Source organism: Hemiscyllium ocellatum, chromosome 45 (assembly GCF_020745735.1).
Source record: "Hemiscyllium ocellatum isolate sHemOce1 chromosome 45, sHemOce1.pat.X.cur, whole genome shotgun sequence".
In the NCBI taxonomy this organism is placed as follows: Eukaryota; Metazoa; Chordata; class Chondrichthyes; order Orectolobiformes; family Hemiscylliidae; genus Hemiscyllium; species Hemiscyllium ocellatum.
In genome coordinates, this window is record NC_083445.1 from 1,879,399 (window position 1) to 1,907,350 (window position 27,952).

Sequence of the window (27,952 nt, forward strand, 5' to 3'; positions counted from 1 at the left end):
TGTGTTAGCCTTGCAGAGAACCAGGATACATTCCAACAGATAATAGATAAGATTTACAGAGAATGTCAGGGAGCCAGTGCATAGCTGACCTCTGTGAAAAAATATGGCCATCAACAACAGAAATCTATAGAGAGAATTGGGAAGGCCGGGTTCAGCTAAACTCAGACAAATACATTGTGAAGGTAAAAGAATACCAGTCCTTTGGAATGATTTAGACACACCGGTGGTGGATTGTGGTGTACAAAATTAAAAATCACCCAACACCAGGTTATAGTCCAACAGGTTTATTTGGAAGCACTAGCTTTCAGAGCGATGCTCCTTCATCAGATGGTTGTGGAGAATAAGATTGTAAGACACAGAATTTATAGCAAAAGTTTACAGTGTGATGTAACTGAAATATTCTATTGAAAAAGACCTGGATTGTTTGTTAAGTCTCTCATCTTTTAGAAATGAACATGTTGGTTCCAGTTCTTTCACACGTAAGTTACAGAATTTTTTTAAAAGTTACATTCTGAAGTGAATTTTAACAACTGGTGTCATGCCGGCCCAGATAATGTATTGAGGGTGTTAGCTCCCCGTGTCTGCATGGGTTTCCTCTGGGTGCTCCGGTTTCCTCCCACAGTACACAGAAAATTGTCCGTAGTGTGCAGAGTAGGTGGATTAGCCTGGGGAAATGCAGGGATAGGGTTGGGGGCTGGGTGGGGGTGATGTTCTTCAGAGGGTCATTGTGGACTCGATGGGGACACTGTTGTGATTCTATGAAGTTGACTCTGATATGTTGTGATGGATAATTCGCAAGGGAGTTATTACTGATATTTGTTATATTAAGGTTAATATAAAAAAAGGTGCAGTATTGAAGGGAAATTTTCTGTTTCCTGCAGAATACAGGTCCCTGTGGATGAATAGATGTAGCTTGTAGTGAGTTTAAGTGAATGACACAATGAACTGGACGGTTAATCTTAAACTGGCTATTATAGGAATTCTCAATGCACACGGGATTGTTCAGCAAGTGCTATTCAATTGTAGAACCATATTGAATATTACACATTCTGTTAAGAGTCTTGTAACATTGGGAATGTTGACTGCACCCACTATTATCAGTTTGATTCATAAAGTGACTCCCTTATGCTTGCTAGAAACTCAATATTCAAATATATATAGGGCCCAGGCCTCTGCAGGAGAAGGGACCATTGGTGTTTTAATTAACCAAGAAGTTCCCTGGTACATTCTCCATAGTAATGCCAATCAGAGAGATCATGCCAACCAATCACTATGTGGAAATCATGAAGCAGAAACCTTTCTTATCTTGAAGATGAGAGAGCAGGAGAGACACGTTGCTGGATCTTACCTGGGGTGAGGCAACCATTTACCTCTACTTTGCTCAAATTAATCTCTAGTATTTACTGCTCATAATGTGGTCTCCTCCTCTACACAGGGGAGACAAAATGTAGACTAGTTGACAACTTTGTGTTTTGGCAGCAAAAATGACCCCGAGATTCTAATTGCCTGACACTTCAACGCACTGCCATGTTCCCTGCTTGCTGCAGTGCCCCTAGCAAGGTCCAGCACAAGCTGGAAGAACAGCACCTCATTGTTTGCTTGGGAACTCCAAAGCCTTTTGAAGTTTGGTAATTTCAGGGCATGTGCGCCTTACTCCATGTCCTTCCCACATCTTCACACACTAGGCACTGCTATCAACATGGGCTCCTTTCACCACAACCAACCCATTGTCACCCATTCAAGGTCCCCATTAGAACCTACCTTTCTTTCCAATTTACTGTGAGCCATTCCTTTGCCCAACAGCTGTTCTTCGTTCTCTTGGGCATCATCTCCACCGAGCGTTTATTCCACCCCCACCCCCACCCGTCTTCAGCATATTTACCAACACCTTCCTAGCTACAGTCAGTTCTGAAGAAGGGTCACTGGACCCAAAACAAGGAGGTGAGGGGGCAGAGGAGTGTAGTAGCCATCACTAAGGCGAAGGTGCTAGGGAAGCTGAAAGGTCTGAAGGTGGATAAATAACTCAGACCAGTTCTGAAGGAGATAGCTGGAGGCATTGGTGGTGAGCTTTCAGGAATCACTGGAGTCTGGGAGGTTCAAACATAACATCCTGTTTAATAAGGGAGGGATGCAGAAGACAGAATCTATAAGCTGGATAGCCTGACCTCAGTTGTTGGTAAGGTTTTAGAAGGAGAAAGTGAGGACTACAGATGCTGGAGATTAGAGTCGGAGAGTGTCGTACTGGAAAGGCACAGCCAGTCAAGGCAGCATCCAAAGAGATCCTCAGATGTTGCCTGACTGATAAGGTTTTAGAATCCATTATTAAGGATGAGTTGCAAAGTGCTTGAGAGTGCATGGTCAAGTTGGACTGAGTCAGCATAGCTTCGCCAAGGAGAGGTCAGGCCTGACTAATTGGTTAGAGTTTTTAGAGGAGGTAACGGGCAAGTTAGACAAAGGCAAGTGAGGGGACCTGATCTATTTGGATTTCCGAAAGGCCTTTGACAGGGTGCTGCATAGGAGTCTGTAAAACAAGATCAGAAATCATGGTGTTGCGGCAAGTTACTGGCATGAACAGAGGATTGTCTGACTGGCAGAAGGCAGAAAATGGGGAGGAAGGTGTCTTTTTCAGGATGGCATCCAGTGACCAGTGGAGTTCCATAGGATTCTGTGTTAGGACAGCTATTCACATTAGACATTACCGATCTGGACGATGGAACTGAAGGCATTGTTGCTAAGTTTGAGATGACACTAAGATAGGTGGCAGGAGAGGTAGTTGAGAGCATATTGCTGGAAAAACACAGCAGGTCAGGCAGCATCATCGATGTTTCGGACAAAAGCCCTTCATCAGGAAGGGCTTTTGCCTGAAACATTGACTCTCCTGCAGCTCGGATGCTGCCTGACCTGCTGTGCTCATTCCTGCTGAAGGGCTTTTGCCCGAAATGTCGATTCTCCTGCTCTATGATGCTGCCTGACCTGCTGTGCCTTTCCAGCACTACACTCTTGACTCTAATCTCCAGCATCTGCAGTCCTCACTTTCACTTGCTGGGGAGGTAATATTAAGGAGGCGGGGAGGCTGCAGATGGACTTGGACAGGCTGGGAGAGTGGGTAACGACGTGGCAGCTGGAGTACAGTGTGAGGGTATGCACTTTAGTAAAGAGGACTATGGGTCTGTACCTGATGGAGTTTAGAAAGGTGAAGGGGATCTCATTGAAGTGTACAGAATACTGAGAGGCCTGGATAGAGTGAACGTGGAGAAGATGTTTCACCAGTAGGAGAGACTGGGACCTGAGGGCACTGGCCTCAGAGTGAAGGAATGATGCTTTAGAACTGAGCTGAGGAGGAATTTCTGCAACCAGAGGGTTGTGAATCTGTGGAGCTCATTGCCACAGAAAGCTGTGGAGGCTAAGCCATTGACTGCATTTAAGATAAAAGTAGATAGTTTTGTGATTAGTAAGTGGATCAAGGGTTACGGGTGGAAGGCAGGAGAACCGGATTGAGAAACATTTCAGCCATGATCAAATGATGGAACTGACTCGATCAGCCAAATGAACAAATTTGCTCCTATGGTCTTATGGAAACATTGACTCTGCTTTCTCTCCCTAGATGGAGACCTACTGAGTTTCTCCAGAAATGTGTTTTTTTTTGTTTCAGATTTCCAGCAGCTTTTGTTTTTTGAATAGTATTGATGTGACTTGTTCACTTTCCGGTCAATGTTAACCACAGGTTGTTGAAAGTGGGGGAATCTAGTCATCGTAATACCCATTGCAGGTCAACGGATTATGGTTGAATTTTCTCTTGTTGGAGATGGTCAATATCTGGCACTTGTATGAAGTAAATGAAGCTCACTACTTGTTATCCCAAACCTAGATATTGTCCAAAGCTTGCTGTATTTTAACGTGGACTGCTTCAGTGTCTGATGAGTCACACATGATGCTGAATACTGCACAATCATCTGCAAACATCCCCACTTCTGACCATATGATGGAGGGAAAGTTATTGATGAAGCAGTTGAAGATGGTTGGGCCAAGGATACTACTCTGAGGAACTCCTGGAGCTGAGATGACTGATCTCCAACAACCACAACCTTCTTCCTGTGTGTCAGGTGTGACCACAGTCAGTGGAGAGTTTTCCCCTTGACTCCCATTGATTCCAGTTTTGTTGGGGCTGCTTGATGCCACACTCGGTTGAAGGCAGCCTTGATGTCGAGGGCTGTCACTCTCCCCTCCCCTCTGGAACCCAGCTTTTTTGTCCATGTTGGAACCAAGGCTTTAATGAGGTCAGGAGCTGAGTGGCCCTGGTGGAACCCAAATTGGGTGTCACTGAGCAGGTTATTGCTGAACAGCTGCTGCTTGATCACACTTTTGAAAACCCCTTCATCAATTCTCTGACAATCTGAAGGAGGGTCATAGCCCGGGTTGGATATGTCCTGCTTTTTTATGTACAGGACCTACCAGGGCAATTTTCCTCATTGCTGGGTGATGTCAGTGCCATTGCTATCCAGCAACAATTTGGCAAGGTGTGCAGGAAGTTTTGGTGCACACATCTTCAGTACTATTGCCGCAACGTTATCAGGGCCTTAGCCTTTGTAGTGCTCCAACCATTTCTTGTTATTATGTGGAATGAATCTAATGAACACTCCATTTGTGTTGCTGGGGACCTCAGGAGGAGGCTGAGATGGATCATCCGCTCAGTGCGGGAGGCAATGGTTCAGTGCTAGTATTGCTGAACTGTTCATTCAGAGACACAGGAAATGGAACATAGAACAGTACAGCACAATCCTTGGGCCCTCGATGTTGTGCCGACCTTTTATCCTATTCTAAGATCAAAGTAACCTACGTACCCTTCATTGTACTATCATCCATGTGCCTATCCAAGAGTCATTTAAATGTCCCTAATGTCCTGGGGACCTGGGTATGAATCCTGCCATGGCAGATGGTGCAATTTGAATTCAATAGAAAGGTCTGGGTTGAAGAGTGCACTGACGACCATGAATCCATTGCCAATTGTCAGAAAATCCCTTCTGGTTCATTCATGTCCTTCAGGGAAGGGAATCCTTACCTGGTTTGGCCAACATGTGACTCCTGATACACAGCAAGCTGCCCTCTAGGCAGTTCGGGATAGGCAGTAAGTGCTGGTCTAGCCAGCAATGTCCTCACCCTGTGAATGAATAAAAACAAAGTTCTGGCTTTTCAACCAAAAAGACTGCTGGAATGCTGTGCTGGCTTCTCCCATTATTAACATTAACCATATTTGTGGAGGGTTGTTTAATTGTCCACAAGGTGTAGCGGGTACGATGGTGATCCTAGATTGTATAGGTTTAGGAAGGATTCCTGCATATGGAAAGCTAGAATATGTTACCCCACTATTAAAGAGAAAGGAAACAGGGAACTTACACAGCTGTTAGTCTTACATCAGTCATCAGGAAATTGCCACAATCTGTTATAAGCAATGGGATAAATAGACACCTGGATGATAGTAATTTGATTGGATATGATCAACATGGATTCGCAAATAGGAAACTTTAAAGATATTATGAACACAATTGATAATGGAGAGCCCAAGGACATAATACATTTAGATTTTCAGAAGACTTACAATGAGGTTCCCTACAAGAGTCTGGTTAGAAAGATGAAGATGCATGGGATAGGAGGGAAGGATTACCGATTGGGAAACAGCCAGGAAACAGAGAGTCGGTATAAATGGGTCATTCTCATGTTGGCAGCTGGGATGGATGGGTAACCACAAGGACCAGAACTTGTCCCCAGCTGCTCACAATCTCGACCAATGATATCGAGGGGGAGAGGAAATGTAACATTGATCCAAAACAAAGCGGGAATGTGGGTTGGGGTGAAGGTGTAAAACAGCTTCGGGATGATTTGGACAGATGTCCTGATTGGTCAAGGACATGGCAGATGGGATGTAATGTGGAAAATATAAGGTAATCCACTTTGGTGGGAGAAACAGACGTGCAGAGTATTTTGCGAAAGATAAGAGATTGGAAAGTTTAGATAGATAAAGGCACCTAGATGTCCTTATCAATACGGCACTGAAGGCCAACCTACAGGAGTAGCAAGCCGAGAGAAAGGCTGATGGAATGGTAGTCTTTATTGCAAGGAGATTTATGTACATGAGTAGTGAAACTATAGACAGGGTGCAACTACAGTCCACCAGACATGTTCCTGGGATAGTGGGACTGTCCTCTGAAGAGAGTTTGGACAAACTGGGTGTGTGATCTCTAGAGTTGCAAAGAATGAGAGGGGATCCCATTGAAACTTTGAAAATACTGAAAAGGTTAGATGGATGTTATGCCATGGAGAAAGGCAGCCGAACCAAATCAGCCTTTTGACCAATGGTTTTGCAACACAGTAACATTGAAACCTTCAAAGACTTTCAATGGTCACTCCCAAAGGTTTCTAGCCAGACTTTGCAAATAATTAATTCCTGATACTGGTTTTGTATCTTAAACAAAAGACTTAACATTTTATTAAATACGCAATAGGTTTAGCAGAGAAATATTAAACAATAAGATAATCTAATTAATATCTTTGCTTTAAACCTGAAACATCTACTTTCAGCCCCATTCACACCATAGGCAGATGGACAAACAACCACAGATAAGGAATAGATAAAAAGAAAAAACAAAACTGGCCAGATTTCATGATGCGTTGTTTCACAGGCACATATGTGGACTCTTTGGTCACTTTTCTGGAAACATTGATCAGGGTCACCTTGTCAGTTCACTCAGATAAAAACAGTAATTTCTTTAACTCAGCTTTCTACGCTTTGGGCTTCTGGAAGCTGGTGTGAGAGCTAAGGCAGGAAGCTTTCAAACCTTCATGTAGCCAATCTCATCTCCCCAGAAAACATAGGTCAATAAAAACCAGCTTCAACTACAGGCCTGTAATGATAGACCGACCGTATCTTCCCAAAATCTCAATGACCATGCAACATCTGCCATCTACTTGGATGTAAAATCTGTTCCAGACTTGCCAGAACTATTTTCCAGGAACTCACGTGATTAATTGCCAATTTCTGTTATCTCTTTAAACACAATGCTCTTCCTGAGTTTGCTCTGTCTGTAGGAAAGCCTTTTAATTGAGAATGAGTCTCCAGGCTAGCCTCACAAAGAGCCAAGAGCATGTTTGATCTGTTACTTTCACCACTGCTGTTTCCCAAGGTCCATTTCCCAAGCCATTTTCAGCTCACAATTCCTAGTTCACAGCTCCAAATTAAAATTGATAACAGAAGTTTTCCCTGGTCGGGGAGTCATGAACTGTACTCGCAGTTTGAAGCTAAGGGGAATGTCATTTAGGACTGAGCTAAGGAGAAATGTCGTTACTGAGAGGGTTACAAATCTTTGGAACTCTCTACCCCAGAGGGTAGTGGATCTTCAGTCTTTGTATTTGTTACCTTCCAGGAGATTGTTAAATACTAACTGGGTTATAGAGTTAAAAATTACACAACACCAATCATAACTGGGTTATGGGGATGAGGTGGGTAAAAGGCATTGAAGTGTTTGATCTGCTATGATTACATTTAATGACAGGACTCTTGATTCTATGTTCCTCACAAAGTGTGTCTTTGACCTATAGAAACTGAGTGTGGAGAATTAATAACAGGAAATGAAGAGATGGCAGATGAATCAAATAGGTATTTTGCACAAGTCATTGCAATAGATTCTATAAGTAATACCCCAGAAACTAAAAATGAGGAATTAGAATGGAGAGTGACAAAGAGAAGTGATACTGAGTAAATTCTTGGAACTGCAGGCTGACAGCGACCTAGATCTGAGGAGAAAGTGAAGAGTGCAGATGTTGGAGATCAGGGTCGAGAGTGTGGTGCTGGAAAAGCACAGTAGGTCAGGAAGCATCTGAGGAGCAGGAGAAGGGCTCTTGCCTGAAACATTGGTTCTCCTGCCCCTTGGATGCTGCCTGACTTACTGTGCTTTTCCAGCACCACACTCTCAACAGCTACCCAGATTCTGATGGACTTCATCCCAACATCTTAAAAAACATAGCAAGTGAGATAGTTGATTTTTTGCTTTTAATATTTGAAAACTCCTTTGATTCAGGCAAAATCTCATTAGGTTGGAATGTAGCAAATGTCAAAAAGGGAGGAAAATGGAAAGCAGGGAACAACAAGACAGTTAGCTTAACATCTGTCACCGGGAAAATTCTGGAAGCTATTATTAAAGAAGTTATGACATGGCTGTAATACATAATTTCAAGATCATTAGTCAACATGGTTTAGGAACATAGAACTGTGAGCAGTCTGAGCACCACACCCTGAAAGGGTATATTGGCCTTAGAGAGAGAATGATCTCTGGACTTCAGGGATAAGTAATGAATGTTTTGATTTGATTTATTCTTGTCACGTGTAACTAGGTACAGTGAAAAGTTTTGTTTTGTATGCAGTACAGGTGGATCATACCATACAAAGATCACAAAGTGATAGAACAGAGCAAGGAATACAAAGTTCCAGCTGTAAAGAGGGTGCACAAAAAGCAAGATCAACTTTAGATTTGAAATTTGAAAGATCCATTCGCCAGTCTAACAGCAGCAGGGAAGAAGCTGATCTTGAAGCTGTTGGTCCTTGTATTCTGTATCCTCTGCCTTAAGGAAGAGTTTGGAAAAGGTTATAGTCGTGTGGGAAGGGTCTTTGATAATATCTGCCTTTCCTTGGCAACGAGAGGTGTAGATGGAGTGAATGGATGGAAAGTTGGTTTCCATGATTAACTTGGCTGTGTACATAACTCTCTTTACTGTCTTACAGTTCTGGACAGGGCAGTTGCCAAACTAAGCCATTATGCATCCAAATAGAATACTTTCGATGGTGCAACTATAATGGTTGGTGAGGGTCCTAATGGACACACCAAATTCCCTGAGGCTCCATGAGGGAGAAAAGGTGTTGTTGTGGCTTCTTAACCATCATATCTGACCAGGACAGATTGTTGGTGATCATTATTCCTAGGAACTTAAAATCTCGACCATCTCTACCTCAGCTCTGTTGATGTAGATAGCCATGTGTCCTCCCCCTTGTTTCCTGAAGTCAATGATCAGCTCTTTGGGTTTGGTGACATTGAGGAAGAGATGTGTATCATTGCATCATGACTCCAAGCACTGTCTCTTTGCTGTGTTCTGTCTTGTCATTGTTTGATATGTGGCTTGCATTGGTGAAGTCATCAGCGAACTTGGAGATAGAGTTCAGATGGGAGATGGCCACACAGTGTGAGTGTACAGAAAGGATAGTGAGGGGTTGAGAATGCATTCTTTGCAGGGTGCCAGTGTTGAGGATTATCTTGGAGGAGATGCTATTGTCTATCTTCACCGATTGTGGTCTGTGGGTCAGAAAGCTGAGGATCCAATTGCAGAGGGAGGAACTGAGACCTGGGTTTCGGAGTTTTGAGATTAGTTTGGTTGGGATGATAATATTGAAGGTGGAGTTGTAGTCAATAAGTAGAAACCTGACAGGGATATCCTTATTATTCAGATGTTCTATGGATGGGTATAGGGCTAGGGAGATGGCATCTGCTGTGGACCAGTTGCACCGTTGGGCAAATTACGAGGGATTGAGGCAGGTTGGGAGGCTAGAGTTAATACGAGCTAAGACTAATGTCTCAAAGCATTTCATAATGATGGAGGTCAGAGCCACCAGGCAGTAGTCATTGAGGCAGGTTGCATGTGTTTTCTTTGGTTACCAGGATGAAGAGAGATTTTACAAATTAGGAACAGATTCAGGAATTACTGCAGAAACTCAGGTCTGGCAGCATCTATGGAAAGAAAGCAGAGTTAACGTTTGGAGTGCAGAGACCCACCTTCAGATGTCTGAGAAAAAGGGCTTCTAGAACAGCTGCACTTCAGCCAAACCTGCGAACAAGAACCTTCCCATCGTTTCCTTCACCCATAACCACATGGTTTTCTCCCTTTCAGTCTGAATGGGCACTTTATAAAGGGGATAAAGGTGTAGCTGATAGATTTATGTATATCAGTAGTTAGAATATTTATTTGGAATAAATAGTATCTTGCTAGGTACAGAAATGCAGCCTGTGCTCTGTCAATTTGGGACTAAAAGACAGGTAAAGCAGGGAATTTTCAAAGAATCCCTACAGTGTGGAAACAGGCCATTTGGCCCAACAAGTCCACGCTGACCCTCTGAAGAGTAACCTACCCAGACCTCTACATTTACCTCTAACCTACACATCCCTGAATACAATGGGTTATTTACCTAACCTGCACATCTTTAGATTGTGAGAGGAAACCGGAGCACCCAGAGGAAACCTACGCAGACACGTGGGGAATGTGCAAACTCCACACAGACAGGTGTTTCTGGCATTGTGAGACACAGTACTAACCACTGAGCCACTTTATCACCTGTTCAGCATTGTCATACTAGTACATTCACTTTTGTCATCCAAGTCTTTAATATATATTGTAAATAATTGTGGTCCAGCACTAACCCCTGTGACATTTCACTCGTTACAGGTTTCCATCCTAAAGAGGCTCCCCTAATGGTAATTCTCTGACTTCTGTTAGTTAGCCATTCCTCTATCCACACTAATATATTACCCCCAATACCGTGGGCTCTGATCAACTAGTCTAAGTAGGGGGTACATAATTGCTAGTTATATTGAGCACTGGTGAGACCAAACCTACAGTAGAGCTGATTGAATTGAAATAAAACATTTGGAAAGGCTTTCTGGAGCAGATGCTGAGTAAGTGTTTCCTCTAGCTGTAGAATCAAAGACACAGACTCAGTCCTAGATTACAAAGTTGGCCATCTGTTACTGGGATTAAGAAATATTTCTTTACTAAAGGGATTGTGAATTTATGAAATCTTCTATCCAAGAGAGTTTCGAATGCTCAGTGCCGAGTAGGGTTATCTTTCATGACAGCCAGAGTGCAGTCCATTAAGGGTTTCCATCCGATCCTAAAACCAACGTCATTAAAATACAGATGAAAAGAAGCAACAAATTCTGCAACCACAAGTAGCTTCTCTTCCACATTTGCCTATTGAGCCGACCAACTGTAAAGTGGGAATGAAAGACTTTTGCTTACTTGAATTTTATAAAAAAATCTTTAACTTCTGTAGCAATGCCCCAAATACTGGGGCTTGATTTCCACCATATTGCCCCTGAGAAGATTAAAAAAGTAAAATACCTAAACGGTGAGAGAGATGCAGCTTAGAGCATGAATTATAAAAGGTTTGTATGAGGGTGCAGTAGTTGGGAATTGCGAGGGGACTTGAATATAAAAGTAGGGAGCTTATGTTTTGGATGAAACATATGTGGAGTGCAGGATTGGTCCCTTTATTTAAAGGAGGATGTCAATGTGTTGGAAGCAGTTCAGAAAACCTTAACGAGACTAATACCAGGAATGAGAAAAGGTAGGGCTTATAACTGCTGGGATTTGGAAGAGTAAGAGGTACTTTGATTGAAGCATATAAATTCCTGAGGGGTCTTCATAGTGTGAATGTGAGGAAGATCTTCCCTGTTGTTGAAGAATCCAGAACTAGCAGTGACTGCTTAGAAATCAGGCATCACCATTTTAAAGGGAGGGATGAGGGACATGTTTTCCTTTTGGACTGACATGAATCTTTGTCCTTTTGTTCCTGAAAAGACAGTGGAGTGTTTGAATGTGTTTAAGACAGAGCTGGATTGATTCTAGGTAAGGAAGGGAGTGAAAGGTTAATGTGACTGGGCAGGAATGTGGAGTGATGAGGTCAGCCATAAATTTATTAAATGACAGAGCAGACTTGAAGGACCAATGGCCTATTCCTGCTCCATGTTCATCTGTTCATCTATAAACTGATCCAGAGATTTGTTCAGAATTGTTCATGTTCTCAATGAATTCCAAATCCTGATATTTACTGTGATTTGTATCCACAGTGGGAAAAGTGACTGGATTGGAGCTACAGGTCAATGCAAACCCCCCGGCTGTGGCATTTGGTGACCCTTTGGTGGTGAACTGCAGCACGTCATGTGCAGGATCTCACATAACAATCGAAGGACTAAGAAATTATCCCAAACTGGAAAGTGATCAATGGGTCTCAGTTAATATCACAAATATCCACAGGTGGTCTTTCTCGATAGTATGTTTCGTACAATGCAAGAATATGACTGTCACTAAAAGAAAAGACATAACTGTATATAGTAAGTGGAAAATTTTATATTAATAAATAAAATAAAATGGTGATAGAATTTACACGTTTTAGCCTGTACAGCAAATGCTTGGCTAAAGGAATCTTAATGTGTTGAAAAGCTGCAATGTCACCCAAAACTGTTTTACATACAAAGTGAGGAAATAAGCTCAGTCAGAGTTATGGAGTATGGACAAACATAGAGACACAGTAAGAACAAAATGAAAGCCACATTTAGAATGAAGTAACTCACAGGTTACTGAGGCTGGGCAAAGGGCAAGGTGTCATCACATAACCAGCAGTCACTGTCGTTTCAGTATTGTAGCATCATAGACAAGGATGTGTCAAGTGATCACTCTATTGGAGCAGATAATGAAATTGGTAATTGTCTCAGCACATATCAAAGCATTCCAAAATGACCTCGGCAAAAGGCAAGGTCAAATCATTGATTCACTATGAGCAGATGGCAGAAAATATGAGGCCATTGTGGCTGGACAACATTAGGTACTAGGTGCAACCAACAGTATCAGCTCTGTAACCAGGACAGAAAAAGCAAGCAACCTGTGTGCTCCAGTGTTACCACATCTGAAAAGATGTATGTGCTACTAAAGGGGACTGGTCCCTTATATCCAAGAAGTGTACCTCCAAGCATGCAGGCTGCACTAGGAAAAGGAAACCAGAAAACAAGCACAATAAAGACAGCAATGACAGCAAGAAGTGTACTAGGAGACTGAGTCCACGGAAGCTTCTACACAAAGTTCATGGCAATGCAGACACAAGTCAAGAGCCAGAATTATTTTTATATTCACTTGTGGGACATGGACATAGCTGGGTGGGCCCAGCATCTATTGCCTGTCCCCAGTTGCCCTTGAGGAGGTGTAGTGAGCAGCCTTCTTGAACCGCTGTAGTCCACATAGTGTAGGTAGACCCACAATGTCCTTAGGGAGGGAATTCCAGGGTGTTGAATTCCAGGACATTGAGGAATCGCAACATATTTTCAAATCTGGTTGGTGTGTGGCTTGGAGGGCAACATGCAGGTGTGTTGTCAGAATTGAACAGCTTTCAGTCATAGAGTCATAGAGTTGTAGAGATGTACGGCACAGTAACAGACCCTTCAGTCCAACTTGTCTATGTCGACCAGATAACCTAACCTAATCTAGTCCCATTTGCCAGATTTGGCCCATATCCCTCTAAACCTTCCTATTCATATACCCATCCAGATACCTGTTAAATGCTGTAATTGTACCAGCCTCCACTGCTTCCTCTTGCAGCTCATTCCATACACACACCACCCTCTGTGTGAAAAAGTTTCCCCCTAGGTCCCTTTTAAATCTTTCCCCTCTCACCCTAAACCTATGCCCCTCTCACCCCATCCCAGAGAAAATACCTTGTCTATTCACCTTAGCCATGCCCCTCATGATTTTATAAACCTCTACAAGGTCACCCCTCAGCCTCCAACGCTCCAGGAAAATAGCACCAGCCTATTTAGCCTCTCCCTACAGCTCAAACCCTCTAATCCTGGCAATATTTTCGGAGCCCTTTCAAATTTCATAACACTCTTGTGATAGGAGGGAGACCATAACTGCTCACAGTATTCCAATGTCTTGTACAGTTCCACTTTGTAAATGGACCACACTGTGGGACCAAATCAAGTCACGAGAAGTTTTTACCAGAAACAATGTTGTTTTCTCCGGCAGAGCTGACAAACACCACTCCCAACCAAGACTAACACAGGAGAGAATGCAATATCCCATCAGTCTGAATTTTGAAGGATGTCGTTGGAATTTAGTAGTACACTGATAACTGCTACATTAACTGCATACAATGGTTTATCCAAGCCGGGCATTGGCACATTCTGATCACAATGCAGCTCTGGCAATTTGGCACGGAGATCACAAATATTTTAGCTGATAGAGCCAAGTGAACTGATAGTGGCAGAACCATCAACCTATATGGACCCTGACTTTATGCCTATCTCTGAAATCTGCGAGGGCAGCAGAACAGACCAAGACTCACATTGGATCATTCCAGGCTATACAACAATGTAACCAGATCAGTTTGATTCTGCAGGAAGTTTTAAAGGTGGTGTTGTGTTGCGTGTTAGAGAAGTGCAGTGTTCACATACAAAGAAGCTTAAGTGTGAGCTGGATGGCCTGGAATGCATTACGATTGCCCATCATGTGGATCACCTCATAGACACTTTGGATATACCGGGCTGGTTGGCAAACTCAATAAAGATGCAGACATTCCAGTGGATCTATAAACAAGATTCTTTAGAATCTTGTCCACCTCAGTATCCATGCACCATGTAAGTCAGTAGGGACAGTTATCATTGAAGTGTGACCTGATAGCATTGCCTCTCAGACACTTTTGGTCTTATGGTCTTATCTCGAGAGGTGTTACTTTTGATGGAAACCTCCCACCAGTGCCATATTGCCACAACGACACCAAAGACATTTGTGCCTAGAGTAGACAAGATGACTAACAAGTAATACAGACTGTTAACCTGGGATTAATGCTTACAGTGAACAGTTAGTGAGGGTGTCTGAGATGTACCAGAGCCACCAATCACAGCAATATAGAGGACCTCTACACTCACCTGTCCCTTGCTCCAAAATTGCCATGGATCCATTTACCATGAATACAGAAGACTTTATCTTAGTTGTTAATTATACTTCCAAATTTCCATTTGTCAGACAAGTAAAGGACATTTCAGTTGGTCCATGGCAGATATCTTGAGAGCTGTGTTCAGTATGTGCAGTGCACCTGAAGAAATCCTTTCTAACAATGAGATGCAGTATAGGGGCAGACCTCTCAGGGATCTGAATGTACTGTGTGATATCCTCACCACATTACCCCAGCTGCAACAGTCTTGCTGAGGGAATGGTTCATCCTGAGCTGTAGGCCAACGAATCAAGATTTTGGTGGTGCCATGTTAAATCTCAGAGCTACACCACTTGATATTGAGTTACCATCACCACAGAGTTCATGCTCAGAAACCAAGTGAGAAAGGTGCTTCCCAAAAACAAGGAAGGACAAATATGGTAATAAAAATAAAGTATTGCAAATGTTTTAAATCTCAAATGAACCTAGAAAATGCTGTAGAAACCCAGTATCTGTGGAGAGAGAAACAGTGTTAATGTTTTGAATTCAACAGCTCTTCTTCAGATGAAGGAAGTGGCATGACCGTCTGCACTACACATTGGAACTACAGTACATACATTGCACTCCCAGTGAGTCACATACCCTGCAATGGGAACATGGTTACATGCAGAGATATTCAGAGTGCACTCTTAGCCTAGGTCTAATGAAGTCACAATACCGATCAGAGTAACACAGGGGAGGAACTGAAGCCAGCTATGGGAAGGCACCAATTATTTAGAATAGACCTGAATAGCATGATCAGGTGATGACAATGTGATTGAGCAGCAGATATACCAATAATCATACTGACTAAACCACCATTAGTTTCAAATCCTCAAATCAGGGAGGTAATGTTGTCACAAGAGCTACTGGTCTGAGCACTGAGTATAGGATTTGGGAGGTTGTGTTGCAGCTGTACAGGACATTTACACTAGTGGTTAGGCCACCTTTCAAATATTGCACGCAATTCTGGTCTCTCTGCTATAGAAAGGATGTTGTGAAAGTTGAAAGGGTTTAGGAATGATTTACAAGGATGTTGCCAGGATTGGATGTGGTTGAGCTGTAGGGAGAGGCTGAGCAGGCTGCAGCTGTTTTCATGGAGCGTCGGAGGCTGAGGGGTGACCTTTATAGAGGTTTACAAAATCATGAGGGGCTTAGATAGAGTGAATAGCCAAGATCTTTTCCCCAGGGAAAGGGCATTCAAAACTAGAGGGGATAGGTTTAAGGTGAGAAGGGAAAGATTTAAAAAGGACCTGAGGGGCAATGTTTTCACACAGAGAATGGTGTGTGTATGGACTGAGTTGTGAGAGGAAGTGGTGGAGGCTGGTACAATTACAATATTAGGTATATGAATAGAAAGTGTTTAGAGGGATATGGGCCAAATGCTGGTAAATGGGACTGCGTTAGTTTAGGATATCTGGTTGGTATGGATGAGTTGGACTGAAGGCTCTGTTTCTGTGCTGTACATCTCTATGACTCTATAAGGAGAAAGTGAGGACTGCAGATGCTGAAGATCAGAGACGAAAAGTTGGTGCTGAAAAAGCACAGCAGGTTAGGTAGCATCTGAGGAGCAGGGTAATCATCGTTTTGGGCATAAGCCCTTCATCAGGAAAGTCTATAAGACCTGGAAGAGTGCTTACATCATCAAAACAATATGTGGACTATTAGACTTTACTTTGGAGCTCACAACCTTTAGCTCTGTACTTATACATTATGTAATAACTATCTTTATATAGCTGATTTTTTCTTTTATCCAACACTTCTATGTTTTCACCTTTAGTGTATTTGATTTAACGTCTGGGGAAAAGAAACAGGAATGCTGTAATATTACTTTAGGAGCAGTGTTCCCTATGCAGATGGAGCAAAGGTTAGGATATCCTCACTGTCCAGAATCACTGCAGCACTCAAAGGCAAGGATGTGACTGGATATTATACTGGATGTCTTAATTTTATTCTAAGTAACCTCAAAAGAGATCTTAAGGTGAACAGAATTAATGAGATTTTGTAGTTCATTTGTGTTCTGTATAGCTTGTGTCAACAGTCACTAACTCTTCATTATAATGTAAAGAAGCTGTGACTGTATGATACGTTTATGAGACACAGCATGTATCATCACAGGAAGTTATACAATCTGACAAGATCGAGCATTCAAACAGAGTTGTGGCAGGATGCAGACACAGTAAGATGGTTCTTAAATAAAGTGAATGTTTTCCTTAACTGAGCAGGTTCTTTAGCTGAGATATTATCATATTATTTCAGTGATGAAATAGTTTAGTCAGTCAGAGAGTCATACAGTCCTTGAACTCGGGTTTGCACATATATCTATCTACACTAATCTCACTTTCCAGCACTTGGTCCGTAACCTTGAATGTAATGACATTTCAGAGGTTCATCCACATACTTTATAAACATTGCCAGGTTTCTTTCCCTCCCATTAAGATGAATAAACCATATTCTTCAAATTTTAGTTCAAACACACACCACAGAACAACACACATTAATGTCCAGATCCTCTGTAAAATGACAATTTTTATTGTTGGTTGTTTCAATGAGCTTCAGTTAGAAATCTTTTAATTGAAAGTTACTTTTAACAATGCTACTGATTGTAATTTCAGTTTTCTAATCAGAGTATCAGTGTGCAGATTGAGAAGTGGGCGGCACGGTGGCACAGTGGTTAGCACTGCTGCCTCACAGCACCAGAGACCCGGGTTCAATTCCCGACTCAGGCGACTGACTGTGTGGAGTTTGCACGTTCTCCCTGTGTCTGCGTGGGTTTCCTCCGGGTGCTCCGGTTTCCTCCCACAGTCCAAAGATGTGCGGGCCAGGTGAATTGGCCATGCTAAATTGCCCGTAGTGTTAGGTAAGGGATAAATGTAGGGGTATGGGTGGGTTGCGCTTCGGCGGGTCAGTGTGGACTTGTTGGGCCGAAGGGCCTGTTTCCACACTGTAAGTAATCTAAAAAATCTAAAAAGTCCCCATGCCAATGTGCTGAAGAATGAGGAATAATGAATGGCAAGGTATGAATGTGATTGGCTGAAATATCTTGTCTGGTATATGTATAACATTGCGTGACAGTGAATAATTGGGAAGGACAGGGCTCCATGGTCCTCAGAAATGATATTTCCCATACCAGCTTAAGTTACCATGAAGGACTCTCCTTTTCAGCTGCTTTCCTCATCTGAGCTATGGTGACCATCTGGTTAAACCAGCATCAGTCATCCCTCTAATGGTCCTTGTGGGATTTACTATCTCAGCGAATCCTGTCAACTGTAATTCTCTTTTAACAGATCGAGAGATAAACATTACAGTACTCCCTGAAGTGCTGGAGATTAACAGGACATATCGTCTGGAGTGCATTGGTCCAAGAGTCTATCCAAACAACAAACTCATTCTCACATGGCTGAGAGGGAGTGAGATTCTTCAGAGAAATTCCACAGGCGAACGAGGTTCTGTGGATGAAGATAAAAGGTTGAGAAATGTCTTCAATTTCGTTGCGAGTCGATCAGATGATGGACAGGAGTACACCTGCTTGGCTGAAGTGGACTTGGGCTCTAACACCACAAAGTTAATCACAAACTCTTCTGTCACTCTGCAAGCGTACTGTAAGTTAAATTGTAATCGGTTTTGTTGATTCATCTCTATGTTCTGGTTGCAGTGATAAGGGCCTTTATCAGTAAAATTTTGTTTTGAAAGGACTGTGCTGATATTTTAAACCCAAAATCACTGGAAATACAGGTCTGCAAAGCAGTTCAGAAAACCCACAGACCTGAAATGTTAACTCAGTTTTACTCTCCTGAAATGCTTCTTCAATTGCTGAGTATTTCAATATTTTCTTTTTGTAAATTTTTCACTTGTAGGATCTGCAGTATTTTAATTTTATATTAAGCAAAGAATTAATCCCTTTCAACTCAGGAGATAGAGTGACTTCACCAGGTTGATATGGAAATGCACTGCTCACACAGAAAGATACAGTGATTAGATTCTCTACTGTATGGAAACAGGCCCTTCGGCCTAACATGTCCACACTGACCCTCCGAAGAGTAATTTACCCAGACCCATTCCCCTACCCTATATTTACCCCTGATTAATGCATCTAAGAAGATGAAAGATGATTATGCATATAAAGAAGTGGGTAGAATTGAGGTTAAAATCAGATCATTGATGATTTTAGTAATGGCAGAACAGGTTCAACGAGCCTGACAAATTACTCTTACTCCTTGGTTGTACATGTGCTTGTAAGTTGGCACAAAATTATTCATAGAAACCTTAGCCAAGTGAGTTAATTATCAACTCATGCAGTAATTCCATCCCTCCTCCAGCTCCACAAGGTTGCCATAGCAGCCTTGAACAGATTGGAGATTGAAAGACTGCTCTCTAACTGTACACATTTCCAGTTTACATCAAGTTTATGGTTGCTATTCCCTCAACAAAGTTTTTAAAATTCTGACCTTGGAAATTTTGAGTTAAATATAGCATTTGTCTAGTCAATAGGGAGCAAAACTTCATGAAAATTTGGACAACTCATTGTGTATAAAATTGTGCCACCATTTAATCAACATTTTATTGTTACAAATACATTACATGAAATTTCCACATTAATCTGCCATATAGTTGACACAAATCTCATTTATAAAGCATCAAATGACATCTAAGAATGTTCTCAACATAACAATGAATATGTCATAAGCAACAACAAAGATTGGTAATTACAACACTCCAAACTATTCATTAAGCACACAAAAATAATTGCAAGTAGTCAGCAGCATAAACTCAACCAAATAAAATCCACCAAAATACTTTCTTTTAATTCATTTGTGGGATCTGGGCCAGCATTTCTTCCCTGTTTCTAGTTGCCCTTTGAGAAGGTGATGGTGAGCTGCCTTCTTGAACCGCTATAGTCCATGTGTTGTAGGTTGACCCACAATGCCCTGAGGAAGGTAATTCCAGTATTTTGACCCAGTGACAATGAAGGAATGGCGATATATTTCCAAGTCAGGATGGTGAATGGCTTGGAGGGGACCTGAAGGTGGTGGTGTTCCCATGTATTTGCTTTCTGAAAAACCCTTTCTGCACCATGTCCATTTCTTAACCCCCCCCGAACACGAGAAAATCAGTCTCAGTAAACCATTCAAAATCATACAGTCATGATATGATGTATATTTGAAATATCTCTGATAAAATCCCTAAATCCATCTTTTACAGACTGTTCCAATTATACAGCCACAGCCACAGCCACACTTCCTCACACAACAAACCCTCCTATAATTGTCTCACCATGAGTAATGCCCAGGCAATTCAATTTAATTATATTATTGTCAATGTCCTTCAGAGTGACTTTTTGTATATTAGAGATTTGAGTTGTTTATTAAAGATACTCCATGTTAAATAAATTCAAGCCTTCTGTGGGGAGAATTAGAAACAAGCATAATAACAGTGTGATACATTGGTGCCATCATTGTGGAGTTTTGCAGTTTACCAGGATCCAGGTTGCATTCCCGTATTGCAGGTGCCCAAAGCTCTGCAGCAAAGCGCCCCTCCCCCCATCCCCCACAACCACCACCACCACCACTACCACCACCATCACCACCACCACCGTCACCACCACCACCACCGTCACCGTCACCGTCACCGTCACCACCACCACCACCACTACCACCACCACCATCACCACCACCACCACCACCACTACCACCACCACCACCATCACCACCATCACCACCACCACTACCACCACCACCACCACCACCATCACCACCACCACCGTCACCACTACCACCACCACCACCACCACCGTCACCACCACCACCGTCACCGTCACCACCACCACCACCACTACCACCACCACCACCATCACCACCATCACCACCACCACTACCACCACCACCACCATCACCACCATCACCACCACCACTACCACCACCACCACCACCACCATCACCACCACCACCGTCACCACTACCACCACCACCACCACCACCGTCACCACCACCACCGTCACCACTACCACCACCACCACCACCACCGTCACCACCACCACCGTCACCGTCACCACCACCACCACCACTACCACCACCACCACCATCACCACCATCACCACCACCACTACCACCACCACCACCATCACCACCATCACCACCACCACTACCACCACCACCACCACCACCATCACCACCACCACCGTCACCACTACCACCACCACCACCACCACCGTCACCACCACCACCGTCACCGTCACTACCACCACCGTCACCACCACCACCGTCACCGTCACCACCACCACCACCACCACCACCACCACCACCGTCACCGTCACCACCACCACCGCCGTTAGGAATAAGCAGTCAGTCCGTTCTGGGCCATTTGCACAAGGGCAGAAATCTGGGCACAGAATTGTTTTGCATATCACATACAATTAAACCATTTAAATTAAATTGAGATATCATTGCTTTTTAACAAGATCAGCTGGAAGTTGCATTTCTCCTAATTTCAAATCATTTTGTTTTACAGATAAACCAATCATTACAGCTCTATTAGCAAATAATAAAAGCGTCTCCAAGTCTCCAGTATATTTCAGTAAAGGTGAATCCATTATATTACAATGTGACTACCAAGGAAATCCACGGCCAACACTGAAATGGGAATGGCCCAAACAAAGCAATGTTGTGATTAATCCTTCAGGAGCTCTCTCTATTTCTGATGCTACAACCAAAAATACTGGAACATATAAATGTTCAGTTATGAACCAACTTGGAGCTGAAGAGAAGATCGTGGACATCAACATCAAAGGTGAATCTAAAATATCAAAGCTGATTGATTAAATTATTTAACTTCACTAAAAACCTCTACTTCAAACAGAAATAAAATGTGAAAGTTTTGACCTGTCTAACACCAGAGTCGAAAGATCAGACAAAACCTTTTCCGAGGTCTCTTCTGTTTCATTCCAACCACCAACAGATTTAAAAGTTCATCCTCTCACAACTTCATTAACACAGTGAGGAAAAACAATCTCCATGGACTTACAGGAAGAAATGAACAGGTGTAGGCCTTTATGGGCAAGTGTGTGCTAGTGTCCAGGAACTTGATCATAGAGAGGAGTTCTATAGACAGACAGAGAGACTTCAGGAAGTCAGAGAGAAAGTGAAAGAATTCTTAAACCAATAGACACGATATGGAGATGCTGGTGTTGGATTGGGGTGGACAAAGTTAAAAATCACACAACACCAGGTTATAATTCAACAGGTTTATTTGGAAGTACAAGCTTTCGGAGCGCTGCTCCTTCATCTGGTAGCTAGTGGGGTAGGATCATAGGACACAGAATTGAGAGTAAAAGATCAAAGTGTCATACAATTGATGCAATGTATTGAACAAACTTAGATTGCTGTTCAGTCTTTAATCACTTAGAATGGGGTTGCAGGTTTCAATTCATTAATATGTAAATCCCAGAACTTCTTTCAAATCATAGTTCCAAGATAATGTAAGATTTTATTAAAAAAATGGTGACATCTCAGCTCAGACAATGCATTAAAGCTGTGAGTTTAGAATCTGTCTGTATCCCAACCTTGAGGCAGATTGGTTCTATTTCCAAAGTAGGAATTTATAAAATATTACATGGACTGACTGCCTACAGATTGTGAGCTATTTGAACAAAATTGAATGTATCTGCAACTACAGATCCCTAATCAGTGGAAACAGACCATGAGATTAGTAACTGAGAAAGCACTGAAACAGGAGCAGCAATTAATTTTGTATATTTTCATTAGACCAATTCCATTTCACCTGACACTGTAGTTATGGATGGGCCATGCTGTTGATCACCTCCTGTGATTCTCATTCTACCCAGCTGACTAATCTGACAGCTTGACACTGTTTTTCTCCATTTACATTCATGACGCACAGAGAACAAAGTATCTATATGACTTTAGGACATTAAAAATCTCATCAATTTTTTAAAAAACTATGCAAATTCAGTTTTACAAATCATTTCATTCACCTATCTTCCTCATAGGTAAAGCTATGATCATAGCTGCAGCAAGTGTATCAGTGGTGGCTACATTGACCCTTGCAACAGGAGTCATCATTTATTACTTGAACAAGAATGTCAAGAAAACAGGAGTATACAAACTACAAAATGCAAAGCCTAACAACAATCCACAAGTTCCCAATGAAAACCAGCATCAGGAATGATCACAACAACCTGCAATGGACTAGAATATGAAATGAGATTTTACAATTTAAAAACTGTATCTCTAACTACTCTGGAAAATATCCTGGGTTTGAGTTTGTTTGCGGGTCTCTTGTCCTGTCCTGTGCTTTCTGCAGATGATACAGGAGAACTATGCAAATATTCACCTCTAATTCTTTCTGAATGGTATCTTCCTTCTCTACCTCTGTAACCTTCTCCAGCTGTGACTCTCCAAGAACTTCCTTTGTTTTTAAGACTGTCTCTTGCACATCTGCATCTTTATTTCTTATATCACAAGCAGAATCTTCTTCTATGCAGAAGTGGGTACTGCAGATGCTGGAGATTAGAGTCAGGGTTAGAGTGGCACTGGAACAGCGCAGCAGTCAGGCAGTATCCGAGGAGCAGGAAAAATCGATGTTTTGGGCAAAAACCTTTCTTCAGAACGATTCCCGATGTCACAGCCATTCTTCAGATTGAGATTCAGGGCACAATGTCAACTTAGATTTGGAGACCAATTGGCTTTTAACACTCCCTAGGATGGGGAGGAGCTTTAAGACTGGGGGCACATTTTTAAGTTGAGAGGAAAGACATGAGAGCAAATCTTTTGCCTCAAATGTTGATTTTCCTGCTGCTCGGAAGTTGCCTGACCTGCTGTGCTTTTCCAGCACCACACTAATCTGGACTTCTTGCCTTCTCTGTCACATTGCTAAGGAACAGGAGATCAAGAGCCAATGTAATCCCTTCAGCCTGTTCTACTGTAAACTTATTTTGATATCCTTGCTCCCTGGGACTCTAACAGAACCACCTTGCTGAATTCCAGAGCTGTCAGCCTCAACATTGACCAACCCTTTGTCCTTCTAGTGTTGGGCATGCTCTCCACATCTTCCAACTTAACAAAGTCATTGGATCATACAGCACGGAAACAGACCTTCGGTCCAACCAGTCTATGCCAAACATAATCCAAACTGTACTTATCCAAATATCTTTTAAACATTAGAAATGTACCCACATTCACCACTTCCTCAGGAAGTTCATTCCACACACAAACCACCCTCTGTGTAAAAAACTTTGCCTCTCATGTTTTTCCTCTCAATTTAAAAATGTGCTCCCTAGTCTTAAACCCTCCCCCACCCCCTTCTTAAGGAATGTTAAAAGCCAATTGGTCTCCAAATCTAAGTTGACATTGTGCCCTGAATCTCAATCTGAAGAACAGCTGTAACAAGTGCAGAGACTGCTAGAGAAACACAACAGGTCTGTCAGCATCTGTTCTGAAGAAGAGCCATACCATATTCGAAAGGCTAACTCTGCTGCTCGTTCCACTGATGCTGACAAACCTGCTGAGTTTCACCAACATTCTCTCTGTTTGTTTTAGATTTCCAATATCCACAGCATTGTGCTACCAATGAGGGGGAGCTGAATTGTCCAGGAAGACATGAAACATGAACATTGGCAAGACATGGTCAAGTGAGATACAGGACCAGGTCACAAATCCTCCCTGCAGATCCTTGTGTGTTCATCTGTAAGAAACATTTCACATGTCAGACTGAGGTGTGAAGAAAGAATTAAGAAACTTGAGTTGTTCAGGTTTGAAAGGCAGTGACTGCTTCTACAAACCAGGATGTCAAGCTTTGCCACGAAGTGGACAGAGAGAAACACGCAAAGGCAAATTTAGGTCAGGTGTTGGAACCTTTTTCACATTTTTTGAATAGAAGTGAGGAATAGATGCAGCACTCTAGGAATAGATAGGAATAGATGCAGCACTGGAGGAAGCTAATGGATGCATCTTGTCTGTGCCCACTGCCTGTAAGAGCAGCTGAGCTCATCCCACACCATTACCTTTCCCTGTTGTCCTGAAAATGACCTTTCTTTAGTTCTCTTTATAAATCCATGACTGTATCTACCTCCATCACATTCTCAGGCAGCACATTTCACGACCTCACCACACGCTGACTCATTTAGGCTTTCTCAAATCAGTGTGAGTTACTTCAATAATCACATTCAATCAGTGGTCACTGGTTCTGGGATTGCAGAAACCCAGCCTCTCTGCATTTCCTTCATCCAGGTGCCTCATTACATCTTTCTTCTTGTTACGTTGAGACTTTAGTTATTTTCATGATCTTTTGTTTGGTTAATGAAACTTCACTACCTTATCAAAATGATTCATTTTCCAGGAATTCATTCCAATTTCTTGGAAAAAATTAAACAGTTCATTGTTGAGATACATTAACAACAGACTCTTTAAAAGGTTATATTCAAGTATCTAATGTTGATAGATTTAAGTAGAAACCTTTTTCTCTCACATAGAAACAGACCCTTCAGTCCAACTCGTCCATGCCAACCAGATATCCTAAGGTAATGTAGCCACATTTGCCAGCATTTGACCCATATCCTTCTAAACCCTTCCCATTCATATACCCATCCAAATGCCTTTTCAATGTTGTAATAGGACCAGCACTTCCTCTGGCAGCTCATTCCATACATGCACCACCCTCCGAATGAAAAAGTTGCCCCTTAGGTTCGTTTTAAATTTTTCCAGTTTCAAGTTAAACCGATGCCTTCTAGTTCTGGACTCCCCCACCCCATGGAAAAGACCTTGTCTCTCATCCATGCCTCTCATGATTTTATAAACTTCTATAAGGTCACCCCTCAGCCTCCAATGCTGCAGGGAAAACAGCTACAGCCTATTCGGTCTCTCCCTATAGCTCAAACCTACCAACCTGGCAACATCCTTGTAAATTATTTCTGAATCATGTGACAAAAGACTGGGTAGAAATTGCCTTCATGGTTTCAGGAAGTTGACCCTATGCAGAAATGATATCCTTCCCCCTGGATTGTGGGTCTGTTTGAGGATGAGTGAAGGGCTGGCTGAAACTGAAACAGCAATAAGAGAGTGGATCACATTGGCCAGATCACAGGAGGGACCAGAATGATTATGAGAACATGAGACAAATGATAGAAAGGCAGAGAAGTTGTGAAAATTGTGTATTTTCGATATCCTTGCTAAAGCTAATTCCTACATCAGTCCAATACCACAAACGTGGTGAAAACAGAAGGCAACTAGCTGCCTACATTAATGAGATGTTAACACTGATGCTGCTCATATTAACTGCTTCGGGAGAGATTACTTTAGTTTGTATTTTGTCTCATTCTCACTCACCTGAACCCAAATTAACACAACACCCAGCAGTACGTGGAGGCAATGGCTTGATGGTGTTATCACTGGGCTGTGAATCCAGAGGATAAGGTAATGTTCTGGGAACCTGTGTTCAAATCCTGCTGTGGATCTGACTGAATTCAATCAAATAAAATCTAGAATAAAGATTCTAGTGATGACCATGGATCCATTGTCGAATGTTGGAAAAATCCATTTGGTTCACTCATGTCCTATAAGAAAGGAACGTGCCATCCTTACCCAGTCTAGCCTACATTTAACCCCAGACCCACAGCAATGTGGTTGACTCTGAGCTGCATTAAATGCTGGCCTAGCCAGTGACACCTACATCCTGTGAGTGAATGGTTAAAAAAAATGAAATGAGCATCTGTTTTGTCACAAGATTGCTGTGTATACATCACCTCTCAGGATCATTTTGATTCAATTTTGTAAGATGCAGTATTTTAATTGTATAATGAATTTGATGTATTTCATGGACCTTAAGTGGGTAATAAATTATATTGGTAAACACAGATTCAGGACTGAGTCTTTTCTTTTGTAGCTATATGGCATGTCTCTGTAAATTCCAAAGTTATAACGTTGAATAGAAGTGCTACATTGAGATACTCTGGTGCTATATTAATGAAGGATCTTTTTCTGTGTGAATTGAAGCTTGGCAGCTTATAAAGGCTTGGCTGTGATTTCTGTTCTTCACCACTGGCTTTATCACTAGATCAAAACAGGATTAATGAATTTGCAAGTTTACAAATACGTGTATGCAAACTTTGCTTGTCAATTTTTGTATTTTGGAAATATTTTTCCAAGCCCATTTTTGTTTTGCTTGGATTCCTCCTGAGACCTGCATTAACAGTTTTCACTGTTTCTTCCTTGTTCAGGCCATCCACTGATTTACAGAAATGCCCTCCCCCTTAAGGGTGGCACGGTGGCACAGTGGTTAGCACTGCTGCCTCACAGCGCCAGGGACCTGGGTTCAATTCCCGCCTCAGGTGACTGACTGTGTGGAGTTTGCACGTTCTCCCCGTGTCTGCGTGGGTTTCCTCCGGGTGCTCCGGTTTCTTCCCACAGTCCAAAGATGTGCGGGTCAGGTGAATTGGCCATGCTAAATTGCCTGTAGTGTTGGGTAAGGGGTATATGTAGGGGTATGGGTGGGTTGCGCTTCGGCGGGTCGCGCTTCGGCGGGTCGATGTGGACTTGTTGGGCCGAAGGGCCTGTTTCCACACTGTAAGTAATCTAATCTAATCTCCTACATCTCCACAGACCATGTAAGACTTAACCCCTTGGTGACCCACTCCACCATTATTATGGAGGTAGGGGAAGAGCAGCAGTTTACAGGTGCACAGGAATCAGGCATCATTACTCCCAGGCAAAAGTGAAGACTGCTGATGCTGGAGTTTAGAGTCAATAGTGTGGTGCTGGAAAAGCATAGCAGGACTGACAGCATCCGAGGAGCAGGAGAATCGACATTTCAGGCAAAAGCCCTTCATCAGGAATGAGGCTTTATTTCCACCAGGGAGGTTACCAGCACCACCCTGAGTGAGTTTGCATCATTTCTCAAAAGCTGTGGACCACTACTTGAAGATCTCAAGCTCAAGAATTCACAGCCAAGCCTTTATAAGCTGCCAAGCTGTGTTCACCTGATGTCGTTGAAGCAAACCAATTGAGCACCAACCTGTGGTCAATCTGTTATCTGTTATCGGACAGCTGAAGGAGAATCTGTGACAGGCCAGTGAGTAGTATGAACATCCATTTAGCAGATCAACACCCTGTCCAAAGTAACAACACCCTTCTTTAGCTTTAGAACATAAACCAGCAGCAGATA

At 42.5% G+C, this 27,952-nt stretch overlaps 1 protein-coding gene across 3 annotated transcripts in view; it reads left to right on the plus strand.

Annotated features, from left to right (window-relative positions):
• LOC132836021 (intercellular adhesion molecule 3-like) overlaps positions 1-26,645 on the plus strand; it is a 206,301-nt gene extending 179,656 nt beyond the window's left edge. For all 3 annotated transcript variants that reach the window (XM_060855219.1, XM_060855217.1, XM_060855218.1), the window contains exons 2-5: positions 11,886-12,149; positions 18,067-18,381; positions 21,287-21,565; positions 22,785-26,645. In XM_060855219.1, the coding sequence (XP_060711202.1) occupies positions 11,886-12,149; positions 18,067-18,381; positions 21,287-21,565; positions 22,785-22,963 (1,037 nt within the window). In that variant the 3' untranslated portion in view covers positions 22,964-26,645. The remainder of the gene's footprint in view (positions 1-11,885; positions 12,150-18,066; positions 18,382-21,286; positions 21,566-22,784) is intronic.
• The last annotated feature ends 1,307 nt before the right edge of the window (positions 26,646-27,952 follow it).